Here is a 25,819-nt window from a genome sequence, read left to right as displayed (position 1 = left end):
TGAACTCTGGCTCTCGATGCACCAGAAAGAGAATAAAGAAGGACGCGATACTTAAACAAATATTTGTAAACTAACATTCTAAATTACCATTGTTTATCGGACTTAAATGTTTTGGATTTCATTGGATTTACCCTTAGTGTACTTTTTTGTGTTGAGTATACACCATGAACAGATTTTTTTATCAATATTGTAACATTACAATTTGCAAGGTTAGGTTCGCATTTGCGGTATAAGGATGCTTGAAATTTCTTACGGCGATAAAATCTATGTTTAGCGGTGACTTACCATCAGATGGGCAAAGCTATTTAGAAAATAATTAATAATAATAAACATCACATTATAGTGATTTGAAATTTACGGCTTATATTGTAAATATAGGTAAATGAAGATATATCTATTTTTAATTAGTTTAATACTATTTACATTATAATTATTATAAAAATACTAGCTTCTCACTACCGACGCCATTTGTAATCACTTCAAGATCAATTTCATGACATTACAATAAAACATATCAAGTTTGAGTAACACCGTATAAAGTTATTTCAATACAATCACACAACAGTCTGTGACCACCACTAGAAGAAGAACACGTTCACAGCGTGGTTCCGTCTCGCCCGCGCCTGGCCGGTGCGGTTTCCCCACCACGGGCGTTGTGTGTGTCAGAAGAAATGGTGGTATGAATGTGTATGCGAATGTCACATCCGTCGGCGCTTGGCTGGCGTGGTGGCTGGTGGCGTCGATGTGTTCGCTCGGCGACGCCCGCGTCGGGAGCCGCTGTCCTCGTCGATGAGTGGGGAATCCCAGGCTGTTGAAAAACAGACATTTTAAATTGATCGTACATAATTTATATTTTTTTTTTTTTCAAAATATACTTTATTTAAGTAGGTTATGTAGGGTAGGTACAAGTTATTTTGATATCATTCAGTCGTGTAACAACTACAAATGGCAAATTTAAAAATTTCAGGAATTTTATTACAGAAAGAAACAAATACTTTGCCTTAAGAAGGATTTATTAGCTTTGTGAAGTCTTCGAAAAATTGGTGTTACAAGCTTATCCTCACTTCTTGTGCATATACAATGATTATCACGGATTAATCGTAAGTAAATAAGCAAAATTTAATTGATATCTAAATATTACATGTAATTGTTATGTTTATAAGATAAGATAAAATAATGATTACCTGCAACAGAGCTAACTTTAGATTTAGGCGGCTTATCCCTTTGTGATGTTGATTTTCGGCTAGACGAATTTTCTCTTGGTCCTGATGCATTTGAATCTCTTGAGTCTCTCCTTCGATCTTTAAATTTGAAATGTTTTAGCTTACAAACGAGTCACGAAAATTATACCATATTTTCACATAATAGACACAATTAAATTATTAACAATGAACTTTGTAATCTTTATTATTTCACGCATTTTATTAATACTTTTGAAATGGGAGGTTAAATTACTTTGGCCAGCCAGAGATTAGTGTAAGTGGCTTGTAGAAATTCGAACAGTCATATATCCTCTTGAAGGGCAACTTAAATATTCTGACATTATTTCATCCATTTGGTTTAAACCGATATTTATCTTTTCTAAAATCGTTAAAGCAATAAATCGTAATGATAATTCTGATGATTAGTATCCTCGAAAGTAATCTACAATAGAATTTACTCAAAATTTTAGTTCTTATTATCCTTAGTATGTTTCTAATGAAACTAAATATTTAGTTTGATTTCAGGTACAATCTATGAATGAACACCAAATTTTTGGTGCCGGTACAATGAATAAAAATAAAACTATTTGTATACTTCGCCCATTATTAAAATAATCTTAAAACGATGACACTTCACCAGAAGATTGCTTGTCAAGGACTTTGTGAATTTGAATAAGAAACTTAATGGATTCGAGTTATACAGGGAGGGTACACATTTATTTTATCACATATGCCATTAATAATAATATAGTAATATCTATACATTACAGAGTTTTGGCAATGTAAATGTAATCACATTTCCATTAGGCCTTGAGGCAGTAGGATATTGTGGCTTAAAAACTTACCAATAATTTCTGAAGGCAGAAAAAAAGATTAGCAATCCCTTGCAGATATCATTTTTAGAATCAAAAGTAACCCATGCATTGGGTTAATAGTGCAAAGGTTCAAGTGCAAGTCGCAAGTTTGATGCCTTGACTTTGACAAGAAAAGTAATAAAAAACCAAAACCATTTTTGTCCTTGAAAACCTGCCCTTACCTTTACTGCTTCCAATTGCAGAGTTAATTTTTGTTGAAATAAATAATATGTTTGTTTTATTATATTTCATATGAGATATATATATATATTACCATATTCCTTTTCTGATTTGATACTCGGTGTGTCTGTAGATGCATGAGAGCTGCCGCTTTCCTTCCTTGTCTTCGTAGCAAGGGCACCTATGCTATCCTTACGACCTTAACAATAATGTAGAATAAGATAGAAAATTAAATCATAAACAAAACTAATATTAATAAATAACTACAAAATATATGTAATAAAATCAGTTTACATCTTTGAAGCTCATTTCATTTCTTCTAAATCATGGGTATTTATTTTGTTATTCATTTTAAATAATCTTGATAATAAAGTTTAATATTTATTGTCAGATCAAATTTCCTTCAAGTCAGTATAAGCTTATCACCAACTGATATATTGTTGTTATTGTTTTGTTCTAAATATTATTTTAAATATCAGTTATAACAAATATTAAGTATATCTGAGGTATGATAAATGTATTTTATGTGGTAAATATTATAAGTAATAAACAATTTTTAACATTTTCAATAACATTTTTTTTATCTTAATACTGCATAGAACTTTAATGATCATATTGATTATGTTTATTTTTTATTTACATTTACATGCAGATGGGCAAATGGACTATATGATGGTAAGTGGTCACCACTACACATAAATATAGCTTCTGTAAGAAATATTAACAATTCCACAAATTTGCAATAGACTACCAATTTGAGAAATAAGAAGTTAACTGATAGTTGGGATATAGATAAAACAAAAATAAAGCAACTAAAAACCCACAAGAGAAAATTTCTGTTGTTGACTTAACAAACTATATATTGAAAAACTATATCATAATATGTGTAATCAGAATACTAAAATTGAGCTCCAAATATAAATGTTATATTACCTTTAGGTGTACCATCCTTAGAAGCAGTTCCCCTGGAATTACTTCTAGGTGTTGATGTTTTTGGTGATGGACTTCGGCCGTCTAAACAGAACATAATTTCATTGATACACTGTCAATTTTTTTAATGTACTTTGAAAAATTTTATATGATTAAATAATTGAAAACTGCGAATATATTTACAGTTACCTTCGCTGTCATCAGCTAAAATATTTTCTTTACATTTTTGTTTCATCATAGCCCCGAACTCACTCTCCGGTAAACTAAATGGTACTTCATGATTAGGAAATGGTATCGGTTCCGTTTCATCCAACATCGTCATATCATATAACGTATCTAAATGTCTCCAGATATCATGTGTTGATATCTCCTTTGTTATTGAGTTAGACAATTTCTCCCAAATACAAGCCATTTGAAAATGTTTGTTTATGCCAACCGGCTTGTGATTCGCCATCGCGTAGAATAACTGAATCTCCATATCGACATCCCATTCAACTGTGTCCCCAGTTTTAACGTCCGCCTCTTCCTCACTAGACACCATTTTAAGATTTTTTAATTTGACTTAGTTCAAAATGATTTTCAAATCACTATCAAAATTTATTTAATGTTTTCGTTTTTGCTTTTCCTACTGCGTAGATTTGACAAGTGACATAAATCATTTTCGTAAACGTATTGTTTATTTGGATGTGGATACGAGTATTTTAAGTTCTAGATCCTTCTGATTGATATTCCAAAAGAGATATTTATATTTGTATTTTTAAAATATTGCTTTTTGATTCTTTCTGCTCGCTTGTATAAAAGCCTACAAATCAAACTGTACTGAAAATGTAATATTATATTGGGGACTTTATACATTTATTTAAAGTTCTAACATTGTGCAAAATTTATTCTTGGCTTCATTATCTTAGATTTTCTGAAATGGTTAAAGCACCAATATAAATAAAAATATAATATGAATTTGAAAAGACAGTAGAGCTAAATTTCGAAAATTTTTGAATTTAAAATACAATGTTTCGTCGTCAAGCTTTATTCTTTTGTCACTGTCATTTCACAATTGTCAAATCCATTCAGCATTGAGCATTTGCATTTTGCCAAATAATATTTAGCATTTTCTTAAGAGATTTTCCCTGATACTTTTCCACGTGTTTGTGTAATTCGTTTTTCCTTCTATTATTATAATATGGGTGTTGATATTGAAACACTTTCGCCTGGAAATGGTAAAATATTTGGATTTGCTTTGTACTATTTATTTTAAGGTACATAGAATTTAAGCCGGATCATTTTTTTAGGCTCGACTTATCCAAAACCCGGTCAAACAGTTGTCGTCCATTACACTGGAACATTGCAAAATGGCAAAAAGTTCGATTCTTCCAGAGATCGTGGCCAACCATTCAAATTCACCCTAGGAAAAGGGGATGTGATTAAGGGTTGGGATCAAGGATTGGCTAAAGTAAGTATTATCGAATATAACATTTCAATGAGGATACTTCTATATCAAATTTAAATTTAACCAGTTGTAGACCATCATTAATTCTAAATTAATAAATAACATATGTCTGTTCAGTCTTACCATTAATATGTTTCATACCTGGTAGTTTTTTCTTTATGATCAATCCTTTACATTTTAAACAAACAAAAATTTGCTAAAATTAAAAAGCCAAACTTTGGGAAATGTGTAAATTGCATATACACTTATGTAGTATTGATGTAATATGTATTATTGTTTGTTAACTATACATTTTTTTTTTTAGATGTCAGTGGGTGAAAGAGCTAAACTGACCTGTTCCCCTGACTTTGCTTATGGATCTAGAGGTCACCCTGGAGTCATTCCACCCAATGCTACACTTGTGTTTGATGTTGAATTATTACGAGTTGAATGAATCTCTTGCCATAACTATTAAATTAAATTATTATTATAGTATTATAAATTATTTATTAAAAAAAGAACACAAATTATATTATTTGTTTAGTTTAAAGCTGTGTATATTTGGTTGGTGACTTAGGTTTTTATCATCATAGTTTATTATTGTTAATTATCAATTTAATATCATTTTTGTATAATTGTGTTTTAACTACTTTTCAGTAAATTTATAATTTAAATTGATATAAGTTTAAAATAGTGTTCTTTAATTTGTTTGTCATAATATTCATTTAATGTTTATGTAAGTATAGTATTAGGAAAACAACCTGGTACTAAGAAACCAAAATTAGAAAGAAATAATTGGGAGTTATGACATTTATCAGCATTAATGTATTTAATATAAGATATATCTCAAATGAATAATAGCTGCCTGTAACGCTTTTGCATTTACCTAAAAATTATAAAAAAACACTCATAAAATGTATAACATTGATATTTTAATTAGTGTGATTTGATTTATATAGAATTTTCTAAAAACATTTGTAATAAGTATATGTAGTGTATTGTTTAATTATTTTTGTATGAAAATAAATAATTTCTGCATAATTTTTGCATTTAACAAATTTTATAATATAATAATAGTGTCGCCTTTTGTTAAAACCATATTAAATATTGTTAACTGCTGTTCTCATAATATTCTTTATAACTTTGCTACCATCTAAAATCTAAACTATGTTATTAAAAGTTTTTTTTTTATTAAATAAATAGTTAAAATAATTATAATTTATTCTTTAGAAATTCCACTACCAAGTTTAAAAATAAAATATGTTTGAACATTTAAATGTTTATTGTTTTTTTTTATTTAACAGCCAATATATCCTCTTAATCACATTAACTTAATATATTATACATATCATCATTGCTCCTGCAAAAGAAGCTATGTGTTTTTTAATATTTTCAATTGCTGTGCTGCTTTAATTGTTATTTTAATATGTGAAAATTTTGATGTATGAATATCGCATAGCTAAATTTGTAAACTTTTAAATTATAAAAGTAATGACAAAACTATTTTCACAGTTCATGCATAGTGAAAGATTAATTAAAAACACAATCTTCTAACCACCTTGGGTTAGAAGATTGTGTTTTTAATTAATCTGTTTAAGTAGTCTGGAAGAAATGGCTAATAAGCCATAAGGCCATCTTGTAAAACACCAGCCATTAGCTTATGAGTTTGTATATTCTGTAATCGTTTGTGATTGTAATTGTGGTGTACGAAAAAGTGTTAAATAAATAAAATGGTGTAACAATCGAAAAATTTAAAATAACACAGCAACTTAGCAGAAGCAACAAGGATATAAAATTTTAATAAATTGTATTATCACATTATCTTAGATAAAAACTTCAGTTATATTACCTACCCTTACCCTTTATACTTATACACTAACTAAAGGGATTATTTTAATTTTGATAGGATTATTATTTGGAAGATTTTATCTAATGCTTTGCTTTTACAAAATTTGTTTTGCCAATACAGTCATTGCAAAACAATTATAGTAAATGTATACATATAATTTGGATTAACAGCTTTTTGAACACTCATCAGTAAGCTTAACTTATTGTTATAATAGAATTTGGCATAGACTCTACTTATACAGCCTTCAGGAATAGACAATATGTTCCCATACTAAGTACTTTATTAACTAGTTATACATTCTTAACTAACTTTCTTTTTCAATTTCACACTCGCAAGTGTTTTACTAACATGACCTTTACATACTGCCCGGACGATAGTTCATCAATGGTACAACTGTGTTCTTTGCAAAGGGAGTTCGACATAAAGGACAGCTTTCAAGAGCTCCATAACAACAATTCATACAGAATATATGACCGCATATTAATGCACATGGTTGAATTATCTCTTCTAAACATGCTATGCATGATTTATTGCTATCTACTTCGTTTGAGAATTCTTTCATATCATCCATATGTTTCTTAGCTTGATAAAAACTCTGGCCACAGGAAATGAATGCATGTAACAAAGTCACAACACCTAACAACCTTAAGTGAGCGTAATATGCTGCTGCCGCTGGTCTCACATGGACATAGTTAATTCCAGTTACAGTTTTACCTATTTGCAATGGTCCCCCAGTAATATAAGATAATGCTCTATGTATACTTTCAACTTGAGGTACTATGTTATTCAATGCTTTTAAAACAACTAAAATTATATTCTGTGCTTCGGGTCTTAATGTCGTATTATGTTCAATTTGTTTCTCTATATTACTTAGCAATCTCCTTGTTAAATTTTCACCAAATGCTGAAAGTAAAATGCTTAGAAGCCGGCTGCTGAACGATGGCAGTTTATGGTAAGTTTCATCTACCTGGACTATTCCAGAATATTCTTCTCCGAGAGTTTGCAAATCTTTGAGTGTTGTAAACGACTTGTATAGTAGTGAAGATATAGGAACAGCTTTAGATGCATGTTGTGGTGGAACAAGTCTTGCTATTGAGCCAGCAAGTTGTTTTTCATACAGATCGTCCTTTTGCCAAGCACGAAGAACTTCAGCAGGTTGTGCTTCCGGTAAGGCCATTGTTTGACTTCGAATTCTATGACTTTTATTTATTATTTATAACTATTTTAATTTAAGGTTTCATAATTCATATCAAAAGTCAAAGTCGGATAAGATAAATATAAACAGAGAACATGCAACATTATATCAACATTAAAGACATTGTGGCATAATTTATAACATAAATTAAAATATTAAATGCAATTTATAAAATTATTTATTAATATTAAATGACTTAGAACAACGTAAAATTTTCAACACTTATAAATTTATAATTTTAATATTTATATTTTAAATCAATCACACTATCCGTGTGGCATGTATCTATCATATTAGTTATCTGTCGAAAATGCATTTGAATAATATTTCTTAATCTGTTTTCTTTAACCAATTACATCTCAGTATTTTGTAAATAAAGCTTTTCAACCAATTAAAACTGCTTTGAGATGATCGTGTTCCGATGTATTTTTGGTGGACCAATAGTAAAAATTGTGTAACATAAAAACAGTTGAAGTTAAAACTTTCAACTTGCTATTGCCGGAGTTTTTAGCATTTTAATTATTTTATATATGTTTTACCTACTGATTTATAAACTTTAGTCCTTATTTAGTTCGTGAAAACAACGTATTCAAGTTTTTTAGTAATCAGTGCTTGAATTAATTCCATTATGATGGAAGTTGACGGTGTTGAAGGTTGGAACAACAATCCTCCCGATGGAGTTAAATTTGCTAATTTAAAAGCTTTTGTAAATGCAGCTCGTGAGTTTGAAGCTACACACAGTGAATCTGCAGTTAATATGATGACTCGATACTTAGGTGTAAGTACTTCTATTTCAATATAATTTATGTAAATAACATCAACACCGAAACAACGAGTGGCTGGAAATAAATATGTATGGAACAAATTTAGTTGCAAGCTTATCGGGCTATCTGTTAAATGAAATTAAATATATTTATAGCTCATCGCTTCGTCCTGTGACCTATCGATATTTTCTCCGGGACGTAGTGAGGTATGCGCTTTCTTCAGCTCGCTGTGGCGAGTGATGTGCGATGGTCGAGGGCCGCACTGGGCAGGTGTCGCGGTTCTTGCAAGAGCGTCCGTCGAACCCAGTGCTAGACATGCACTCACACATACTTACAAGTAAGTTTTCCTTTATTGAGTCAAGAAAAGTAAACAGATATGTTTGTCTTAATGTTTTCCAAAGATAAATGTTAACTTAATTTTTCAGATTTATGCCAATCCTGTCTCGTTTGTTATCAGATACAATATCAAATGAAAAGAAAATTAAACTTCTGTCTGTGATGCAGGTAAAATTGCAAACAATCTATACTAATATTATAAATGCGAAAGTAATTTCTCTCTCTCTCTAGCCAAACTACTGAACCGAAATTTATGAAACTTTGTATAGAGAAAGCTTGAAGCTCAAGGAAGGAAATATGATAATTTTTTATCTTTATATTTAAAATCTGACTAACAACTCCTAAGACTTTAACTAGTATTTTATGTTTTATTTGCATACAAAATTTATTTATAATTTATTTTGTTATCTCTGGCATTACCCATTTAACCTATAGAAATTATAAATTAATTTCTTTGTGTATTCATTTATAGGACATCTCATATGGTATAAAAATTAGTTGGCAAGAATCATACCTAACCAGCCTCATGAAGCAGCTTACTGATTGGATTTTACAACCAATGTCTGAACCTCAGCATCGGACAGTTGGTCACAAGTCATTGACAGTCTTAGTAAATGTTTGTTATGGAAATTTACCTGCGATTTATGCACTAATGAGAACTGTTGATACAAAGGATTTTGTTGTGCATTTAATAAGCTTGAAGGTCAGTATTTGTTTATAAGTATTGAGACTACATCATTATATTATGAATAAGTTATTATAAAAAAAAAAACTATCTACTATGTATATAAAAGTAAAATACCCGTCCCTGATTACTTGTGAAATCTCATAAATAATAACATCTACAAAATTGAAATTTGCCAGAAAGGTTTCTTATGGAGTGTAGACATCTGCTAAAAACAAGTTAGATTCAGTCTGAATGCTAGAATTTATGCTGCTTACTATCTAATGGTTACTGGTTTACTCTTATTCCAGGATGGTGGTTATGGAGGTGTTGAAGTATGTCGACTACTGTTATGTTTATCCAGTGGTACAAGGGGCTCATCTGCAATTCGACAGTCAGATATACATAGCTATCTTTGCTGTACTATGCGAACATTCAATAAGGCAATTGTGTAGGTATTCAAAATTAATTAAAAACCAATATTGGTCTAACAAGACAAAACTAAACTTTTATAATGCTCTATTATGATCTCCTACATAACAAGTTTATTACTTAAATTAATTAATGCCTCTATAAATACTAATTAAATATTAATTTAATATTCCATTTCCAGTGATAGAGATGCAACTCAGCTTCTACATGCATACACATTTATAAATGATCTGTGCACTGATAAGAATCTACGAAGCTATGTTCTATCATATAGTCATTTTAATAATTCTCTTCAAGAATCACTAACGGTATGTGTGAGTTTTATTCTTAATTTACCTAAAATATAAACAATTAGATTTTTCAATCTAATCCAAATTCACTTGCATTAATTATTAAAGAATACTTAAATGATAGGTGATCGTAAAAACAAATTAGTTTATGGACTAAATCCAACTATAGAAAAATCATACAGCAATTTGTGAAACAAAAAAAAACACAATAAGTTTTTTATGGTTCAAAATGTAGTCTTTGGTATCTGTGGCCACTTAAGTTTATACCAATGAGGTAGTGATTGTATGTAAACATTGTATGTATCTCAGTGTAGTAGAGTTCAGTGGATAGTCTTGGTTGAATGCCACATTACTCTTAAATTCTTAACTGAAATTGTTGTAACATGACTTTTTTTAATAACTTTTTAATTCTTTATACTTTGTTCAGACAGTGGAAGTGAGATGCATTCTTTCACAAACAATCTCATTAATGTTTGGTTTATTTAATTTACTTTTAGAAAATAGACGAGTTGTGTAAAACAGCCCCTGATGACATGGGTGAACCAGAAAATGCTATGAGCTGCTTACAAAATGTGTTGAAATTTCTAGCAGTTTTGGTAAATTTAGGTAAGTCTAAACAAAAGAGTATATTATTCTTGTGTTGCTTATTATTCAGATTGCTGTTATATTATAAGGATACATTACTCATTTGTTTTACAAGCATGAGTTAATTTAAATTAAACCATAGCAATTAATAAATTATTATATTGTAATCATAAGGTAGACTAACTATGTCAAAATGAACAACATCTTCTGCCTAGAGAAATATTTTTTTTAATTTATTGGCTTAGTAAATATGAGAGACAGCATTACGTTAACCATTAGTACAAAAGTACTACGAAATTTTCTGCATAGTATGCATAGATTCTGCATATTAGCATACTCAAACACTTCATACATGAAGATATAAATAATATAGCTTTAATGATCTGCTAAAAAGTACATTGTTTATATAGAAGGGTAAACTCACTGTTTAGTATTTTCCATTTAAAATAGAAGTATATATTTACAGTTATGATGTATGTGTATGGTCCCCTTCGTTTACTATATGTTTGATTGTTTAATAATAAATATATTTTTAATTTTTAGATCTATACTCACTGAGATGTCATCACTGTCAACTGGTTTGCCTGTGTATGAAATCGAGTCGAATTTGTCTCCCAGAGTCATTGGAATTGTTTGCAACCATCATTGCTCAATACAAAGGTAATATTACTATAAAAAAGCGGCCAAGTGCAAGTCGGACTCGCCTATGAAGGGTTCCGTAGTAGCAACGATTTATGTTTACGGTTTACGTTTACGAAATTCAACTTTTTATTTTTAAATTTGATTGAGTAATTAATTATTATAAATATAATTCATACACCCCAATTTACCTTAATTGGGGTGTATGAATTATGACATATTAAAATAAAACTACTTGCTAGATTTCGTTCAAACCTATTTTCGGTAGAAGTTTGCATGGTAAAATGTGCATTTGGTCATTATCATGCACATGGCAGTTTCGGAAAAAAGTGGCTGTGACATACGGACGGACAGACAGATAGAGTTCCGTTTTTTAGATTCGGAATTCTAAAAAGGCATATTAAATTTTTAAATTTGGAATCCATTTTGAATGATTTCAGTTTTATTTAGATTAATGATATAAAACATACATTACATTACAGATGAAGGTGCTTTACCACATGAGCTAATAGGAGTTATTACTGATGGTTTGCCCTCTCTTCTGGTGCCACCGTCTCTAGAACCAGGGAAAGTTGGATTTCAATGGGTAAATTATTACAAAATATAATTTAAATATGAGCAATTTATGCCAAATTAATTTTCTTGCATTTATTGGCTAGTTAATATGCCACTGGTGTGCTAAGGATAAATTTAAATTGTAAGGGGAATATATGTAATAATATTTGAATTCTACACATATGTGTTGGAGAGCTGGTTCTGTAAACACTTCTTTCTCAAGCTTGATTGAATACATGATTAAAAATAGATTATCAGACTATTCAATATTTTATAGACACTTTCAAAATAAAGCACCGTATTGCTCATTGTATATGGTTATAAATAATGCTCATCAATTTTTTTATTTCCAGTTGCAAGTTGTTGGGGCTTTATGCGAGTCGAGCGAAACCCAAGAACGCGTTTTACAAGAGGTCACCCCGGATTCCTTCGAAGACACATTGTACAGCGTGTTACAGTATACTTCACAGGTAAATAAAAACATGAAAAGTTGAAAACTTTTTTTATAAGAATTTCCGAGTGCTATTTATTTGTCAATAATTTGAAGGATTTTTTTTGTAATGCTTAGCAAACAAGAATAAATGTAATAAGTTTTTGTTAGTTCTTTAATATATTTATTCATCTTTTATTAGAATGGTCCTGTGGGTATGGAAACGGCTCAAAAAAGTGTGGTGCTGGCATGTCGGAGCGGACTATCTTTAGCTCCACTCTCGAAGCAGTGGGAGGCCGCCTTCAATAGGATGTTAGCGCATCATCAAGTAAGTAAACAATTCTTAACTGTATATGGTTTCCTGGTACCTCTTTATTAAATATCATAAGTTTTAGTAAATCTTATTTGTATGGTACATGGTAGGTGGTAATAGTAGTGTAGGGCTTTGTGTCAGTCTGCTCAGATTGCTACCACCCACTCAAATATTATATTTCTACGTATATTGTGTCCCAGTATAAATTCAGGCTTACCACTAAGCCATTTGTTCTCCTTATTAATTAACTCATATATAATACTTTAATTTAAAAGATTTTCAACCGACTTCCAAAAGGAGGAGGTTATCAATTCGTCTGTATTTTTTTTTTTTTTTATGTTTGTTACCTCATAACTTTTCACTGGGTGGACCGATTTTGATAATTTTTTTTTTTGTTTGAAAGGTAGTGCTTCCCGTGGGGTCCCATTTTTTTTAATTTTTTGCCGATGATGGTATCCATATGAAAACGACATAAGTCTTAAATTTGCATTATGTATATGCGCGACAAATAGGTGAATAACTGAAAATCACGTTAACCAATTTTGATAATTCTTTTTTTATTATAAAATATATACTTCAAGGGTAATTTGGTGAAAGTTTGGTAAGGTTCTGAGCACAGGATCCATGACAAAGTAACGGAACGGAAGGGAACGGAACAATTCTGAGGAGCACGTTAGCGATACTCAGTCGAATCTTTTATTTATAGGTTATTTGGATATTTGAGTCACCTTCCGTAATGTGGTTATGTTTATGTAATTATCATAGTCGAATATTATAATCAACTAGCTACCCAGCCCGGCTTCGCACGGGTGCAATACTGATACTAAATATACTACAGAATTTGTTTATTTACGACATCACATCGCAAACTTCTAAAATTATCAGTGTTTCTTTACTATATTGTTCATGTATTATATACACAAACCTTCCCCTTGAATCACACTATCTTTTAAAAAAAACCGCATCAAAATCCGTTGCGTAGATTTAAAGATATAGGGACAGAGAAAGCGACTTTGTTTTATACTATGTAGTGATGGAACTCCTATACGGCTCGCAGTTAGGGTGCGATATGGGGCAGAATTTCTTACTATATTTAATCAAATTTTGTGTATGTGATGTGATGTCATATGATGTACGAAATATAGTTGGTCTTTTTCAAAGTTTTTTTGCTGAGTTCGATTACAGCTCTTTCGAGGGATCCTTGTAGTTTACGCCGCGTGACGTATTAAATCCGCATTTTCGAAAGTCTATTTTTGCTTTATTCGCAAGTTTCCTTTGAAATTGTTCTCGAAGTAGTTTCTGACTTATATAAACGGAACGCTTAATCTATCCATATTAAAAAAAAAATAGTTAGTCAACATCAGCTTCACTTAAAATCAAAAAATAAATAAAAATTTTAACAAAAAAGAAAAACCGACTTCAAACAAAACACTATTTTAAAACAAATGAATATGCACGAAAAAGTAATAAAAATAATTGCGTATTCAACATATTTTTTAGAGTCTTCCTAAGTTAAATGAAATGAAAAATATTAGAGAACTTAAAAGTCGATTAACGATTATATCATGTAGTTATAATTATTGTTATATTTGGAGTCGGTGTCAGCCAATAAAACCCTACAGTATATCTATCAAAAAACAATACGACAATACTTTAACAAATATGTTTTTTACAAATTACCTTTTACACAATAAGATACTGGATCAATCAAGGGGCTCGTATCGCTTCTTTCTTTTGATTGTTGGGGCAAGGGCACCGTGGCTGACACCGGCTCCAAATATACCAATAATTATAACTACATGATATAATCGTTAATCGACTTTTAAGTTCTCTAATATTTTTCATTTCATTTAACTTAGGAAGACTCTAAAAAATATGTTGAATACGCAATTATTTTTATTACTTTTTCGTGCATATTCATTTGTTTTAAAATAGTGTTTTGTTTGAAGTCGGTTTTTCTTTTTTGTTAAAATTTTTATGTAAATATTAACTGCGGTTTAAGTCGCATAAAACTTAAAAAACTTTACCTATAGTTCAAAAACCGCTACTCCCAATTTTACCGTTTCGAAGGATGAAATAATGAAAGTAGCCATGTTCTTCCCAGTCTCTCAAACTATCTCCTTACCAAATTTAATCTCAAATCAGTTCAGTGGTTCAAACGTCATGAGGTAACAGACAGAGTTACTTACGCATGTATAATATTAGTATAGATAACATAATATCTAATTTGAATACTGAAGTGAGTAGTGAACTTTCAACTGCTTATGGTTTCCTAGTAGGTATTTATTATAATAAATATAAATTATGTATGTTTTATTTACCTTGTTTTTAATTTAATTGCAAGCAGTCTTTGTAATGAGGAATCATCTAAGTAAGTAATTCCTAGTTTCTTATGATCTCCTATTACTTTTTTTTTGTAATAAAACTCATTCATACCTCTTTAACATTGAACCAGTAATATAGAATTGCAAAGTAATAGAGGTGCTGTGATGATTTTTTTAACTAATATTGGGGGTAGTATGTATTAAATTAAAATAAAAATAACTAATTAATGATTTAATAAATAAATGAAATGCCCTCTATCTTCGCTATAGTCTATTTCAATAGTAGTAGATAATAAAAGAACTATGACATTGATGAAAGCTTTGTTGCAGGTTCGCAAGCTCCTATGTATGGCGCTCACGGGTAGCAACGGATCGCGTCGAAGACAGATCATGCAACTTGTGAAACATCATTATTTCCCATCGGATCAAATGAATCAGGTAAATATTCATTTGTAATGGTACATTTAAACTGCTTGTAGCGTTATAAAAAGTGGTAGAGGGTTCATAAATTAGGACATGTAAATTGTGCTAAGACGTATTGTCTTCTGAAAGCATGTATTGTCGTTGGTCCTGTGTTTGATTTATTCGCAAGAATGTCGAATGTTGCTCCAGTGGCCTATAAAATTCAAGGAATAAAGAGTGTGCATATGTGTTTCACTATTCATCATTCAAAATTATCGAAATTAGCAAGGAGACTAGTCTGGTGATACTTAATGCTGAGTGCGTCCGATCCGATCGCATCCGAATTAAGTACGCTCTCCCAAATTATCAACAATTATTTCTCACGCGAATATGATCTTTGCACAAACGTAGTAACTTGTAATATCATATGACCTAATATATTCGTCAATTTGACGTGTCGATTTACATGCACTTGTTTTCTCTGACGCGTGAATCTACAGCGACGAATAGCGTCGAGTGGCGCGATAGGGAGCTATTTCTATTGGTTGTGTAAATCGGCAGTAATCGATTTTATTTGTATTCCATTGCATTTTCCGATTCTACATCTAATTTGTGTCTTACTATACATTGGGATCAGAGTAATGTATGTGATGTTGTCTCATATTTATTTATTTATATTGTAATTGAATTTTTTCAGATATTCGGCGAGAGTCTCCAGAGCGTGCCGGAGGCGGAGTCGGAGCCCTGGGCGGCGGGCGGCGCGGGCGGTGCGGGGGGGGCGGCGCCCGAGCGCGTGTCGGCCTCGCAGGAGCTCGCGCTCGACCACCTCGTGGCGCGCCTCGGAGAGGCCCTGCAGGCCGGGAAGGCGAGTGCCAATCGGATGCCAGTCATTTGCTTGGCATTTCACTTCCTTAGTGGAATAATAAATATCCTCCCCGAAGCAGGTTCAAACCTGAGTTAACCTTTGTTAGATAGAATGCTGACATATGTGCTGGAGCAGCGACTTGAAATAATCTTTACTCTTTGCAATAACTACAATAAAAATAATTATTTTATATCGTTTTGAAACCACTATGATATTACTAATAAATAAATAAATCTTCGTAAAATATATATTCAGTAATTCGTTATCACACATAATGACCGATTTGATATTTAAATGTAAAAAACATAAATGTATAAAGTGTTTATGGTATTTGTTAATAGATATCAGATATCGCGACGTCGAGTGTGATGGAGCTGTACGGCTACAAGATGACGTGTCTGGAGCAGCGGCTACATTCGCATTCAGTGGCGTTGCAGGTGAGGACCAATTCAGAATTATGAATTACTAGTCGCCCGCGATTTCGCTCGCTTTTTATGGTATTGATTGATATGTTTTATACAAAAAAAGTAGCCTATGTCCTTTCTTGGAGTTTAAGTTTGCTTGATACCAAATTTCATCAAATTGGGTTTAGCGGTTTGGTCGTGAAAGAATGACAGACATACACTCTCAGAGTGTACGACAATACATACAATTATATTGTCATTGTAACATTCTAGAATTAATATTTTGTTATATTTTTTCCAGGGCGCAACAGAACACATGGCGTCCTTACAACATGCGCTCGCGTTGCTGCAAGCGACTAACTCCGCTCAGCAAGATGTGCTATATACGACACAGATGCAAAATGAAAAGTAAGTTTCTGGTCTGGACAAAAAAAATGTTTGGTCGAAATGTTTTTTGTAGGCGTAATTTCATACCCTTTGTTCGTAACGTAAATTTTTATATGAATGTTAAATTTCCTCAACTAAGTATTAAAATAAAAAGAAAAATTTAATGTCATCATGGTAGTCAACAAAAAATATTTCTGGCATTTGAAAAATTATTAATGAGAATAAAATTTATGAATAAATTTTAAAAACCTGTAATAAATAAAAATATAAATATTATATCAATAAAAATAGAAGTGTGTGGATACGTAACCTGCATTTCAACATGACACATGTAAGCATCGGTGGTTCAGTGGTAGAATGCTCGCCTGCCACGCGGGCGGCCCGGGTTCGATTCCCGGCCGATGCATGACTTTTTATTTTTTAACTTTAATTTTATTACTTGTGTATATGATACTTATTTTAAATTTCCATTATTAAAAATATTGAAATATTTCATAGATATGATAACGTAACGTAACATATTTATTAATTGCTTTATCTTGATTGGTGTGTGAACGAATTAATTGCTTTATAATGTATGTGGTGTATACTGTATGTTTCCCAATTATAATAAAAAAAAAAAAATGTGTGTATTTTTTAAAATGTGTATTATTTAGAATATGTAATATATGAGTCCGGATAGAATTATTATTCGTAAAATAATAAAAAGTATAAATGTCAATAATGGCTTTTACGTATATGTATTTTAATAGGTTTGTCCGCGTGATACACACATGAGACTAAAGTGAAACAATTATCCTTTCCCCTATGATGATAAATAATATTATTGATATTAATGTTAAACATTAAATGTAAAAAAATTAAAACAAATTATTTATATATATTTAATTATAATATATGCGTCGTATAAGGTTTATAGGTTCCCGTTGAGACTTCCGACGCGACCCGAGTATAATCTGGTAGCGGACAACTGTTACACCCGCGTTAGTTTAAGTGTAAATAATACTTAAAAGTGACATATTTATTTATTTCCAGACACAAAAAGTCAATAGAAGATCTTCACAAGCAACTAGAGGACGCTGAAACGACGCTGCGAGGCTTCAGAGCGAAGTTGGCTGCGGAGAGGTTGGATAAAGAGAATCAAAAGGAAATATTACAAAAGGAATTCAGATCACAAATAACTGTACGTACTATTTTTATTTCATGTAATTTCAACTAGTGTCTAGAGTCGAGATGGCCCAGTGGTTAGAACTCGTGCATCTTAACCGATGATTGCGGGTTCAAGCCCAGGCGAGCAACGCTGATTCATGTGCTTGATTTGTCTTTATAATTCATCTCGTACTCGGCGGTTAAGGAAAACATCGCCAGGAAACCTGCATGTGTCACATTTCATAGAAATTCTGCCACACGTGTATTCCATCAACCCGCATAGGAACAGCGTGGTGGAAACTAGATATTTTCGGAGTAATTTTGATGATTTTCTTTTTTGCAGAATATAGAAAACGAAATGAAAGTGAGGGAAAGAGAAGCAGAAGAACGACTTAAACAACTGGAATCGGATAATAGAACGTTACAGAAGAAGTTGGAACAGCAGGTAATTATTTGATTTAGCGATATATATATGACACCGTACATTTATAAAATTAGTTAGATTACAATCTGACGAGATAGATTAGGTCATTACAGACCTTGAGTAGTTATGGATTTGTTTAAAAGTTGCGTTTTATACATCGACTTTGTGTATGACATTATTCAAGTCCTCGTGATCCTAATGCAGTAACAGTTGTCCTCTATCAGTGATATCGCGTCAATTCGACGTCAAATGTTGTTTACTTCGCTTTTGACCTCTTGTGATTGGAATATACTATTTACTTGGTGGTAGGGTTTTGTGGAAGCCCGTCTGGGTAGGTACCAACCACTTATCAGTTATTCTACCGCCAAATAACAGTACTCATTATTGTTGTGTTCCGGTCTGAAGGGTGAGTGAGCCAGTAGAACTACAGGCACAAGGGACATAACATCTTAGTTCCCAAGATTGGTGGCACATTGACGAATATTTCTTACAGCGTCATTGTCTATGGGTGATGGTGACCACTTACCATCAGGTGGCTCATATGTTCGTCCGCCAACATATACCATAAAAAAAAACTATAGATTTGTGTATCTTTACTTTCTGCGATTGGAGTATACTATATATATTTATACTATATATATTTGACGACCTCCATGGTCGAGTTGTGTGTACACCGGTTTTCATGGGTACGCCGCCATTAGTTTTCTATGTTGTCTTGGGTCTGGGTGTCTGTGGTACCATCGTTACTTCCGATTTCCATAACACAGGTGCTTCAGCTACTTACATTGGGATCAGAGTAATGTATGTGATGTTGTCTCATATTTATTATTTATTTATTTATATATATATATATATATATATATATATATATATATATATATATATATATATATATATGAATATAAAGCCTTATTCTAATAATACTAGAGTATTATTATTATATTGGTTAGAACCAATCATAATGTGAACGAATTGTTTTCAGACGAATAAAAACAGCGAACTAGCAGGTGTATTGATAAAGTTTGAGGAGCGTGTCAAGCAGCGTGACAAGAAGTTGGAGGAGGCGGCCGCTGCCGACAGCGCCCTGAGGAGAGAGATGGAACAACGGGACAATGTCAGTTCACTTAACGTGTCATTGTTTTGTTTGCCTACTTGGTCCTGATTGCTTTATATCGAATCCCGCATTGGAACCAATAGAAGTGTTATGTGTATGAGTTTAAGGGTTGAAATGGAGTGATAGAATATTGGTATATAGTACATTTTAATTCTGTGGTTTCATAAGAGTTACAGCTGACTGTCTCATTGTTGACAAAGGGCAATTTTTACGTTCTTATAACAATGTGTTCCGTCGATAAAGAATACTGACTATCATATATGATGTTAACGTTTTTGAGAATATTAATTTTATAATCATAGTCATAGCATGAAGTGTTTATATTAAATCCACAGATGATAAAACAGTTAGAGAAAACGGTGGTTGAACGTGAGAATCGATTGTATCAAGTGACGACGCAGCTGGAAGAAATGAAGAGGGTGCAAGAGATGGTAGCTAAGCTTATGAGCAAAAGTTCTTCCACAGCGGCCAGCTAGCGCTACTACAGGTAATAAATGTTATGTGAAAACACTTCAAGATATCTCGCTACATTATCGGCATGAATTCAGATATATAATCTAATTTGTCTTTTTTTTGCTGCCTGTACTCGTACGTCAGTCATCTCACGCACACTTAGACGTCTTTTAAGTTAGAGCGTCACTCATACTAATGCACAGTTCTACTCATAATAAAACTATAGGGCGCGTCATCTTGAGTAAACAGATCAATATAAGTTATTGATTTGAGTCTTGTATGAGATTATTGAAAACATTCTAATAATTTTTTTTGAATAGTTTAAATAGGTTAATTAAAATATATTCATTTATTATAATGACCCAAATCGAGAAATATGATATTAATGTTTCCAGTCCGTACTGGTTCACATAATGTTGTCTTAAATTTTCGCGATGATTACACATTTAAATAAAACTATTTATAACGGATGAATCGCGTATATTAATTATTTTTTATTTTTAAACATCCCGACGTTTCGAGCACTTTGCAGTGTTCGTGGTCACGGGCAGACATAATTAATAAATGATTAATAAACGGATGAATCGCGTATATTAAAAATAATTAATATACGCGATTCATCCGTTATAAATAGTTTTATTTAAATGTGTAATCATCGCGAAAATTTAAGACAACATTATGTGAACCAGTACGGACTGGAAACATCAAATCAAATATGATATTAGTTTATTTTTTAACTGACTTCAATAAAAGGTTTCCAATTTCCTCTTTGTTTTGGATGTTTTCAGTTAAAAGTTTGGACGGCAAGGCTCTTGAACCTGTGCTTTAACTATTTCCGATTATGTTGTATTATGAGTGGGCTTGTGTTGTCGTTCTCACACTAAAAATTTTCTTGCGAAGATCGATAGACAAGACGATGCAACATTTTAAATAGTAATTAATTTAAGCTTCTTTTTTGTTTCAGTTCATAGAGAAGTATATGAAATCTAAACGAAGTTTTTTTCTTCTAATTATGTCAATGAAAACTATAGCTTATATGTACAAAGGACCTAGGATAGAAATATTCACTGAGAAAGTAATGATAAAATATTTTAATTTGGTTGATATAAATTGTGTGATAAAACAAAAGTTGAAGTGACAAGAAAAAATATAACGAAAATGATATCAAACCTTCTTTAACAATTTATAAAAACAATGACTTGGCCTTATTATTCTTAATTAAACATCTCCCATTAATAGATAAGTTTTTTTTACAATACACATATAATATTGCTTTTTTAATTGCTTTTTAAATTTTATTATGATTAAAATTAAAAATATATTCATAGACTATAAATAGATTATTTGTAGTGACTTTGTGATTGTCAGTAGTCGTTATATATTTGGTCTTAGTTCTAAAATTGTACAAAAATTTATCAATATAAGTAGTAGTTGGTTCTCTGTGAGTATCAATGTATTTCAAAGAATATATGTAAGGAATTTCTTGACAATTTAGTTAAATCGATTGAATTGAAAATTGTGCTTTGGAATTAATTCACGATGGGTTTGTTTATGATATTTTACCTAATTATGTCTGTTCAATTTATTTTTAATTAATTTAATATTTTCTTTTACCTAATATTTTGTTCAAATGGATTTCAAAACTAAGTTGTGTAATGGAAAAAATATGATACTACTAAATTGTTCAAATGTCGCCATTTAATATTTAAAAATATTCGAAGTCATTTTTTTTATCACAGATTATATATATTTTTATGATAAATATTATTTTTTGACACTTAACTTTTGGGTATGTATTTTTATTTCATATTGTGTATATGAAAATGATAGAATTGTGGATGTAATAATTTAGTTTAATTTGTAATATAAATTTGATATTAGTGACGAATAAACGTGCTGAATTGAATACTGTTATTATTTACCTAATCTTGTATAAACACAATTACAAGCAGCAGTACATTTATAAGTGCTAAATTTGTGTTTATTGATCTTGTACTTAGTGGTGAAGGAAAACCACCAAACCATCAATAACCATCTTCGGCGGTATGAAATACAACTCAGGAAATAATCCTCTTTGATTTATTCCAATATGAGGCGGTCCGATCGCTCCGACGGCTCGACCAAGCCTGTCAATACCGGCGGGCGCTTGATCTTTTATAACAAAAATAGGTGGGTAGACTTATTCACTCAACATAACAGCTGTTTACCAACACTAAAATATTTCAGACTAATTTAACATTTCACAATTCACTAAAAATTATTAATTTAACAATGAAACAGTTTTAAATTAAAATAATCATTTCTGGACACGTGTTTTTCTTAAATTCGTGGTTTCGCGCCGACATACATTATTCAAAAATAACAACACATACACCGTTGAATGAATCATGAATTAAACGAAAAATGAATTATGATATTAAATAAATAGTTTATTCAAGATTCCGTCCGTGACATGTTGTCTATCGTAGCAATATGACGAAATATTTGAATATGAGAAAGAATCGTTTATTAATAAATAATAATCTGTAATTACAAATAATCTACTATATAGAGCGCTCACTTAGCGCTCAATTATTGACAGATATTCGATTGTTTTTTTTTTTTTTATGAAAATAAAAATAATATTTTTACTAACACTGCTTTGTAGTTACTTTCACTTATATTTTTGTTAGATTTGAGGATTAGTATTTAGTAGGCTTGTAAAGAAAATTTTATTTAATTTATCAATCGTTAACAGTAATCGCCCGTGATAGTAAAACTCCACGCATTAAATCATGCATTTATTTATATATTCTCTAGTTTATTTTAAAAAAAAATTAATAATGTTTTGTCCTAAATTATAAATTAGACTTTCAAACCCTAAAACAACCGATTCTATTAAAATACAAGGGCAGCCAGTGCCGGTCAAGTATAAGCTCCGTAGGGAAACAAATGTCAGTTTCGCGATATATTTGGATGACCTTGAACTTTACTCAACGCGTGATAACTTTTAGTACGGTTAGGAAAACAATATTTTAATATATTTTCCTGATTTATTTTAATGAAGAAAAATATTTGAATGGTAATTGATCATTATCAATTAATAATATTTAAATATGTTTGATGAAACAATAAAACGATTATTTATCTATCTGTTTTTAAAATTCATCAGTCATTTATAATTTGTGTAACATGTTTGGTTTTATTTTTGAATTTTTGTAACCAAATAAAAATTCAGTGTTTTTTTTAAACCTAATATTTTTAAGGCAGCTCGAAATCGATGAAATTCTGTCAACATTGTATCGCATTATAGTCTTTTGGAATTAGATCGAAAACTTTCCTCAAATTTTCCCCTGATTTTACTCGAAAAAGGAATTTTATGGGCTATTCATTTTTAGCGAGCGTGAAATCACTTCAAAGTAAGTGCTTCTTTTAGTAACCAGAATGTGAACTTATAATATTTTACTGTCTTTACAAATCCAGACGTTTCTGTATTTTTATGAAATCCATTAGCTGGTTTATTCTCAGTGTATGTCACGGACGCGACGCTACAATTCATTGGGTCGACCTTTTCCAGTGAGGTCTGTGGGAACACATTCAGTTAAGTATTGCTATTTTTTTAATACTTTAACTACGCAGCGGCTACAGACATTCACCTCAGGAATTAATAAAAATCGGTATACAGTTATACTGCTTATATCTAATTAGAACAAATAATTTCAAACTTTGTTTTGGTTTTATTTATTGCGGGAAGTGAGAAAAAGAAAGAATCTGAAGTCAACTTGACTGGTAGCTTCACTTAATTGTAAAATGACGATTTAAGTGCTTGTAAAGGCCTACTCGAATAAAGTTTATTTTGATTTTGACACTATATTGCAATTGATATTATATCATTGTTCAAAACAAAACAGCCATAAAAATATTTCTGCGCGGTGATAGGATGGATGTTTGATGCTCACACAGATAAAAGTTAACAGAACGAACGAACATTTTCTTTCATTTTTTTTAAATTTTACCAAAATACATAAATCGTCATAAAATCAAAGAGTGAAGCGAAGTTAACTGGGTACTAAACTATCAACAAAACAAAAATATAAAAAGCTTTCTCTTCGTTCCTACGAAGATTCGTTTTAACCATCAATTTAAAATCTCCTCCTGACTTATTAAGCAGCTGTGCTGGAGATCATTATCGTAGTTGTATTATACTCAGACTTTAGGGATTCAACAGGCGAAGAACCGACTTCTTTTTTGTGCTATCAGGGCTATTTCTGTTTTTTTTTTTTTTAGCAGAACAACCTCACATAGCTTTTAGTATCATTTGTTATCATCTGGGTTTGAACTGGAGAATGTGTTCCTCAACCTTATTAGCTAACCACTGAATCATTGACTTAGTTAAACAAAACGATGTACAGTCAGGTGAAAAAAAAACCTTCTTCACTTTTCAAATTCATTCCTTTATCACGTCTTAAACTGTTAGTACCTCTTGAAACTAAAGCACTAAACTGATAACTGTATATAAAATTAAACTTTCACAGTATGATAACTCGGTTCAAAATAGTGTAACATATTTGACTCCTTCAATTTTTAAAACACAAATTCTTTTGAATAATTAGACATTCCATATTTAAATTAGATGTGATATCTTCTACTAAATTGTCAACATATGTCTGTCAGTGTCATATAACTATGCTCAATCGGTAAAGTAGATTATCGTTCATACTGAGCACACGAAAATAGACCTTAAGGTGACGAACCTTTTCTTACCCCGACTGTACTTACTAAAATACTATACTATTCTGAATTTGATTTACTTTGAAGTAAGAGATAAATAAAACATTTGATTTATGTAGTAAGTATGTGTTTATTGAATCTCACAATACAATAGTAACTATACTTAGTGAGTTAAGTGAAGTATTCACAGTAACGATAACAATAAATAAAATTTTATAGTAATAACAGCTTAGAGATAAAAGGAGTTAATAGTTAACGCGAAATTATACATTAACATTAATTATAATACAATCAAACAACTAATTTAGATAGATAGATTTTTATAAGCTCTTTTAAACAAATATTCACACCTTATCGTTTATTAATTATATAAAATAATATGTTGAACTAATCTGCGTAATATGAAGATATAAAAATCGAGTCGATTTGAAATTGTGAGATTTTATTGTTGATCAGTTTACGTCCGATTACTATATATATAAGGAACGGTTCGTTTTGCTAATAGAATTGTCTGCGAGGCAATTCAGAAGCTATTAGCTTAATACGTACGGCGTTATCAGACTACGAATAACGCATTGTGACATAAATGCAAGATAATGACAAATACCTAATATAATTTTAACTAAATTTAATTATAGATGTTTACTATCCGTAAGTAATACGAATGGTTTTTGAATATAGTAGCCGGACTTCATCAAGTATACTAAACATATTAATGGTTTTACAACGATGAGGCAACGTCAGGTTGCTTGAATACATTCTAGAAGATTGAAGAAGTTTGTGGACCAGGTAAGTTCTATTCCGTATTTCCTTTGTCAGTGGCATCACAAAAAAAAAATTTGAACCATTCATCATTCATTTAAAACGTTGGTTTGATTTAATTACTTCCGTAAAATAATAAAATAAAATTCAAGTTAGTGAATATTTTCACATAAATTTTCGA

At 31.0% G+C, this 25,819-nt stretch overlaps 4 protein-coding genes and 1 non-coding gene across 6 annotated transcripts; 3 read left to right on the top strand and 2 right to left on the bottom strand.

Moving 5' to 3' along the window:
- Positions 1-393: 393 nt before the first annotated feature.
- LOC124540294 (MRG/MORF4L-binding protein) lies at positions 394-3,821 on the bottom strand. Its single transcript, XM_047117768.1, has 5 exons — positions 3,356-3,821; positions 3,170-3,250; positions 2,331-2,435; positions 1,185-1,301; positions 394-808 (listed from the first exon to the last, which is right to left on the bottom strand). The coding sequence occupies exons 1-5, from the start codon at positions 3,705-3,707 to the stop codon at positions 699-701; spliced, it is 765 nt and encodes a 254-aa protein (XP_046973724.1). The 5' UTR covers positions 3,708-3,821; the 3' UTR covers positions 394-698.
- A 386-nt stretch (positions 3,822-4,207) lies between these two features.
- LOC124540040 (peptidyl-prolyl cis-trans isomerase Fkbp12-like) lies at positions 4,208-14,226 on the top strand. Of its 2 annotated transcripts, XR_006967117.1 has the most exons (5): positions 4,208-4,383; positions 4,456-4,616; positions 4,918-5,102; positions 12,761-12,766; positions 14,216-14,226. XR_006967117.1 is itself a non-coding variant. In XM_047117439.1 (3 exons), exons 1-3 carry the CDS (start codon positions 4,347-4,349, stop codon positions 5,044-5,046), a joined length of 327 nt encoding a protein of 108 aa, XP_046973395.1. In that variant the 5' UTR covers positions 4,208-4,346; the 3' UTR covers positions 5,047-5,646. The 2 variants fall into 2 exon arrangements, 1 of the variants encoding a protein (XP_046973395.1); XM_047117439.1 differs by lacking the exons at positions 12,761-12,766; positions 14,216-14,226 and having other exon boundaries at positions 4,918-5,646.
- On the bottom strand, positions 6,504-7,701 carry LOC124540039 (peroxisome biogenesis factor 10). Its single transcript, XM_047117438.1, has one exon. The coding sequence runs from the start codon at positions 7,616-7,618 to the stop codon at positions 6,797-6,799; it is 822 nt and encodes a 273-aa protein (XP_046973394.1). The 5' UTR covers positions 7,619-7,701; the 3' UTR covers positions 6,504-6,796.
- Positions 8,046-21,414, top strand: LOC124540037. The gene is made up of 20 exons (XM_047117437.1): positions 8,046-8,414; positions 8,556-8,737; positions 8,826-8,904; positions 9,209-9,439; positions 9,712-9,851; positions 10,014-10,140; positions 10,620-10,728; positions 11,251-11,367; positions 11,829-11,932; positions 12,255-12,371; positions 12,534-12,659; positions 15,299-15,406; positions 16,068-16,235; positions 16,577-16,672; positions 16,941-17,047; positions 18,062-18,209; positions 18,519-18,620; positions 19,582-19,713; positions 20,049-20,200; positions 21,131-21,414. Exons 1-19 carry the CDS (start codon positions 8,265-8,267, stop codon positions 20,187-20,189), a joined length of 2,484 nt encoding a protein of 827 aa, XP_046973393.1. The 5' UTR covers positions 8,046-8,264; the 3' UTR covers positions 20,190-20,200; positions 21,131-21,414.
- Trnag-gcc lies at positions 17,362-17,432 on the top strand. The gene has a single exon. It is a non-coding gene; the product is annotated as a tRNA-Gly (tRNA).
- Positions 21,415-25,819: the final 4,405 nt, after the last annotated feature.

The sequence above is a fragment of the Vanessa cardui genome, chromosome 24 (assembly GCF_905220365.1).
Source record: "Vanessa cardui chromosome 24, ilVanCard2.1, whole genome shotgun sequence".
Taxonomy (NCBI): Eukaryota; Metazoa; Arthropoda; class Insecta; order Lepidoptera; family Nymphalidae; genus Vanessa; species Vanessa cardui.
This window is presented reverse-complemented; position numbering and strand designations above follow the sequence as displayed.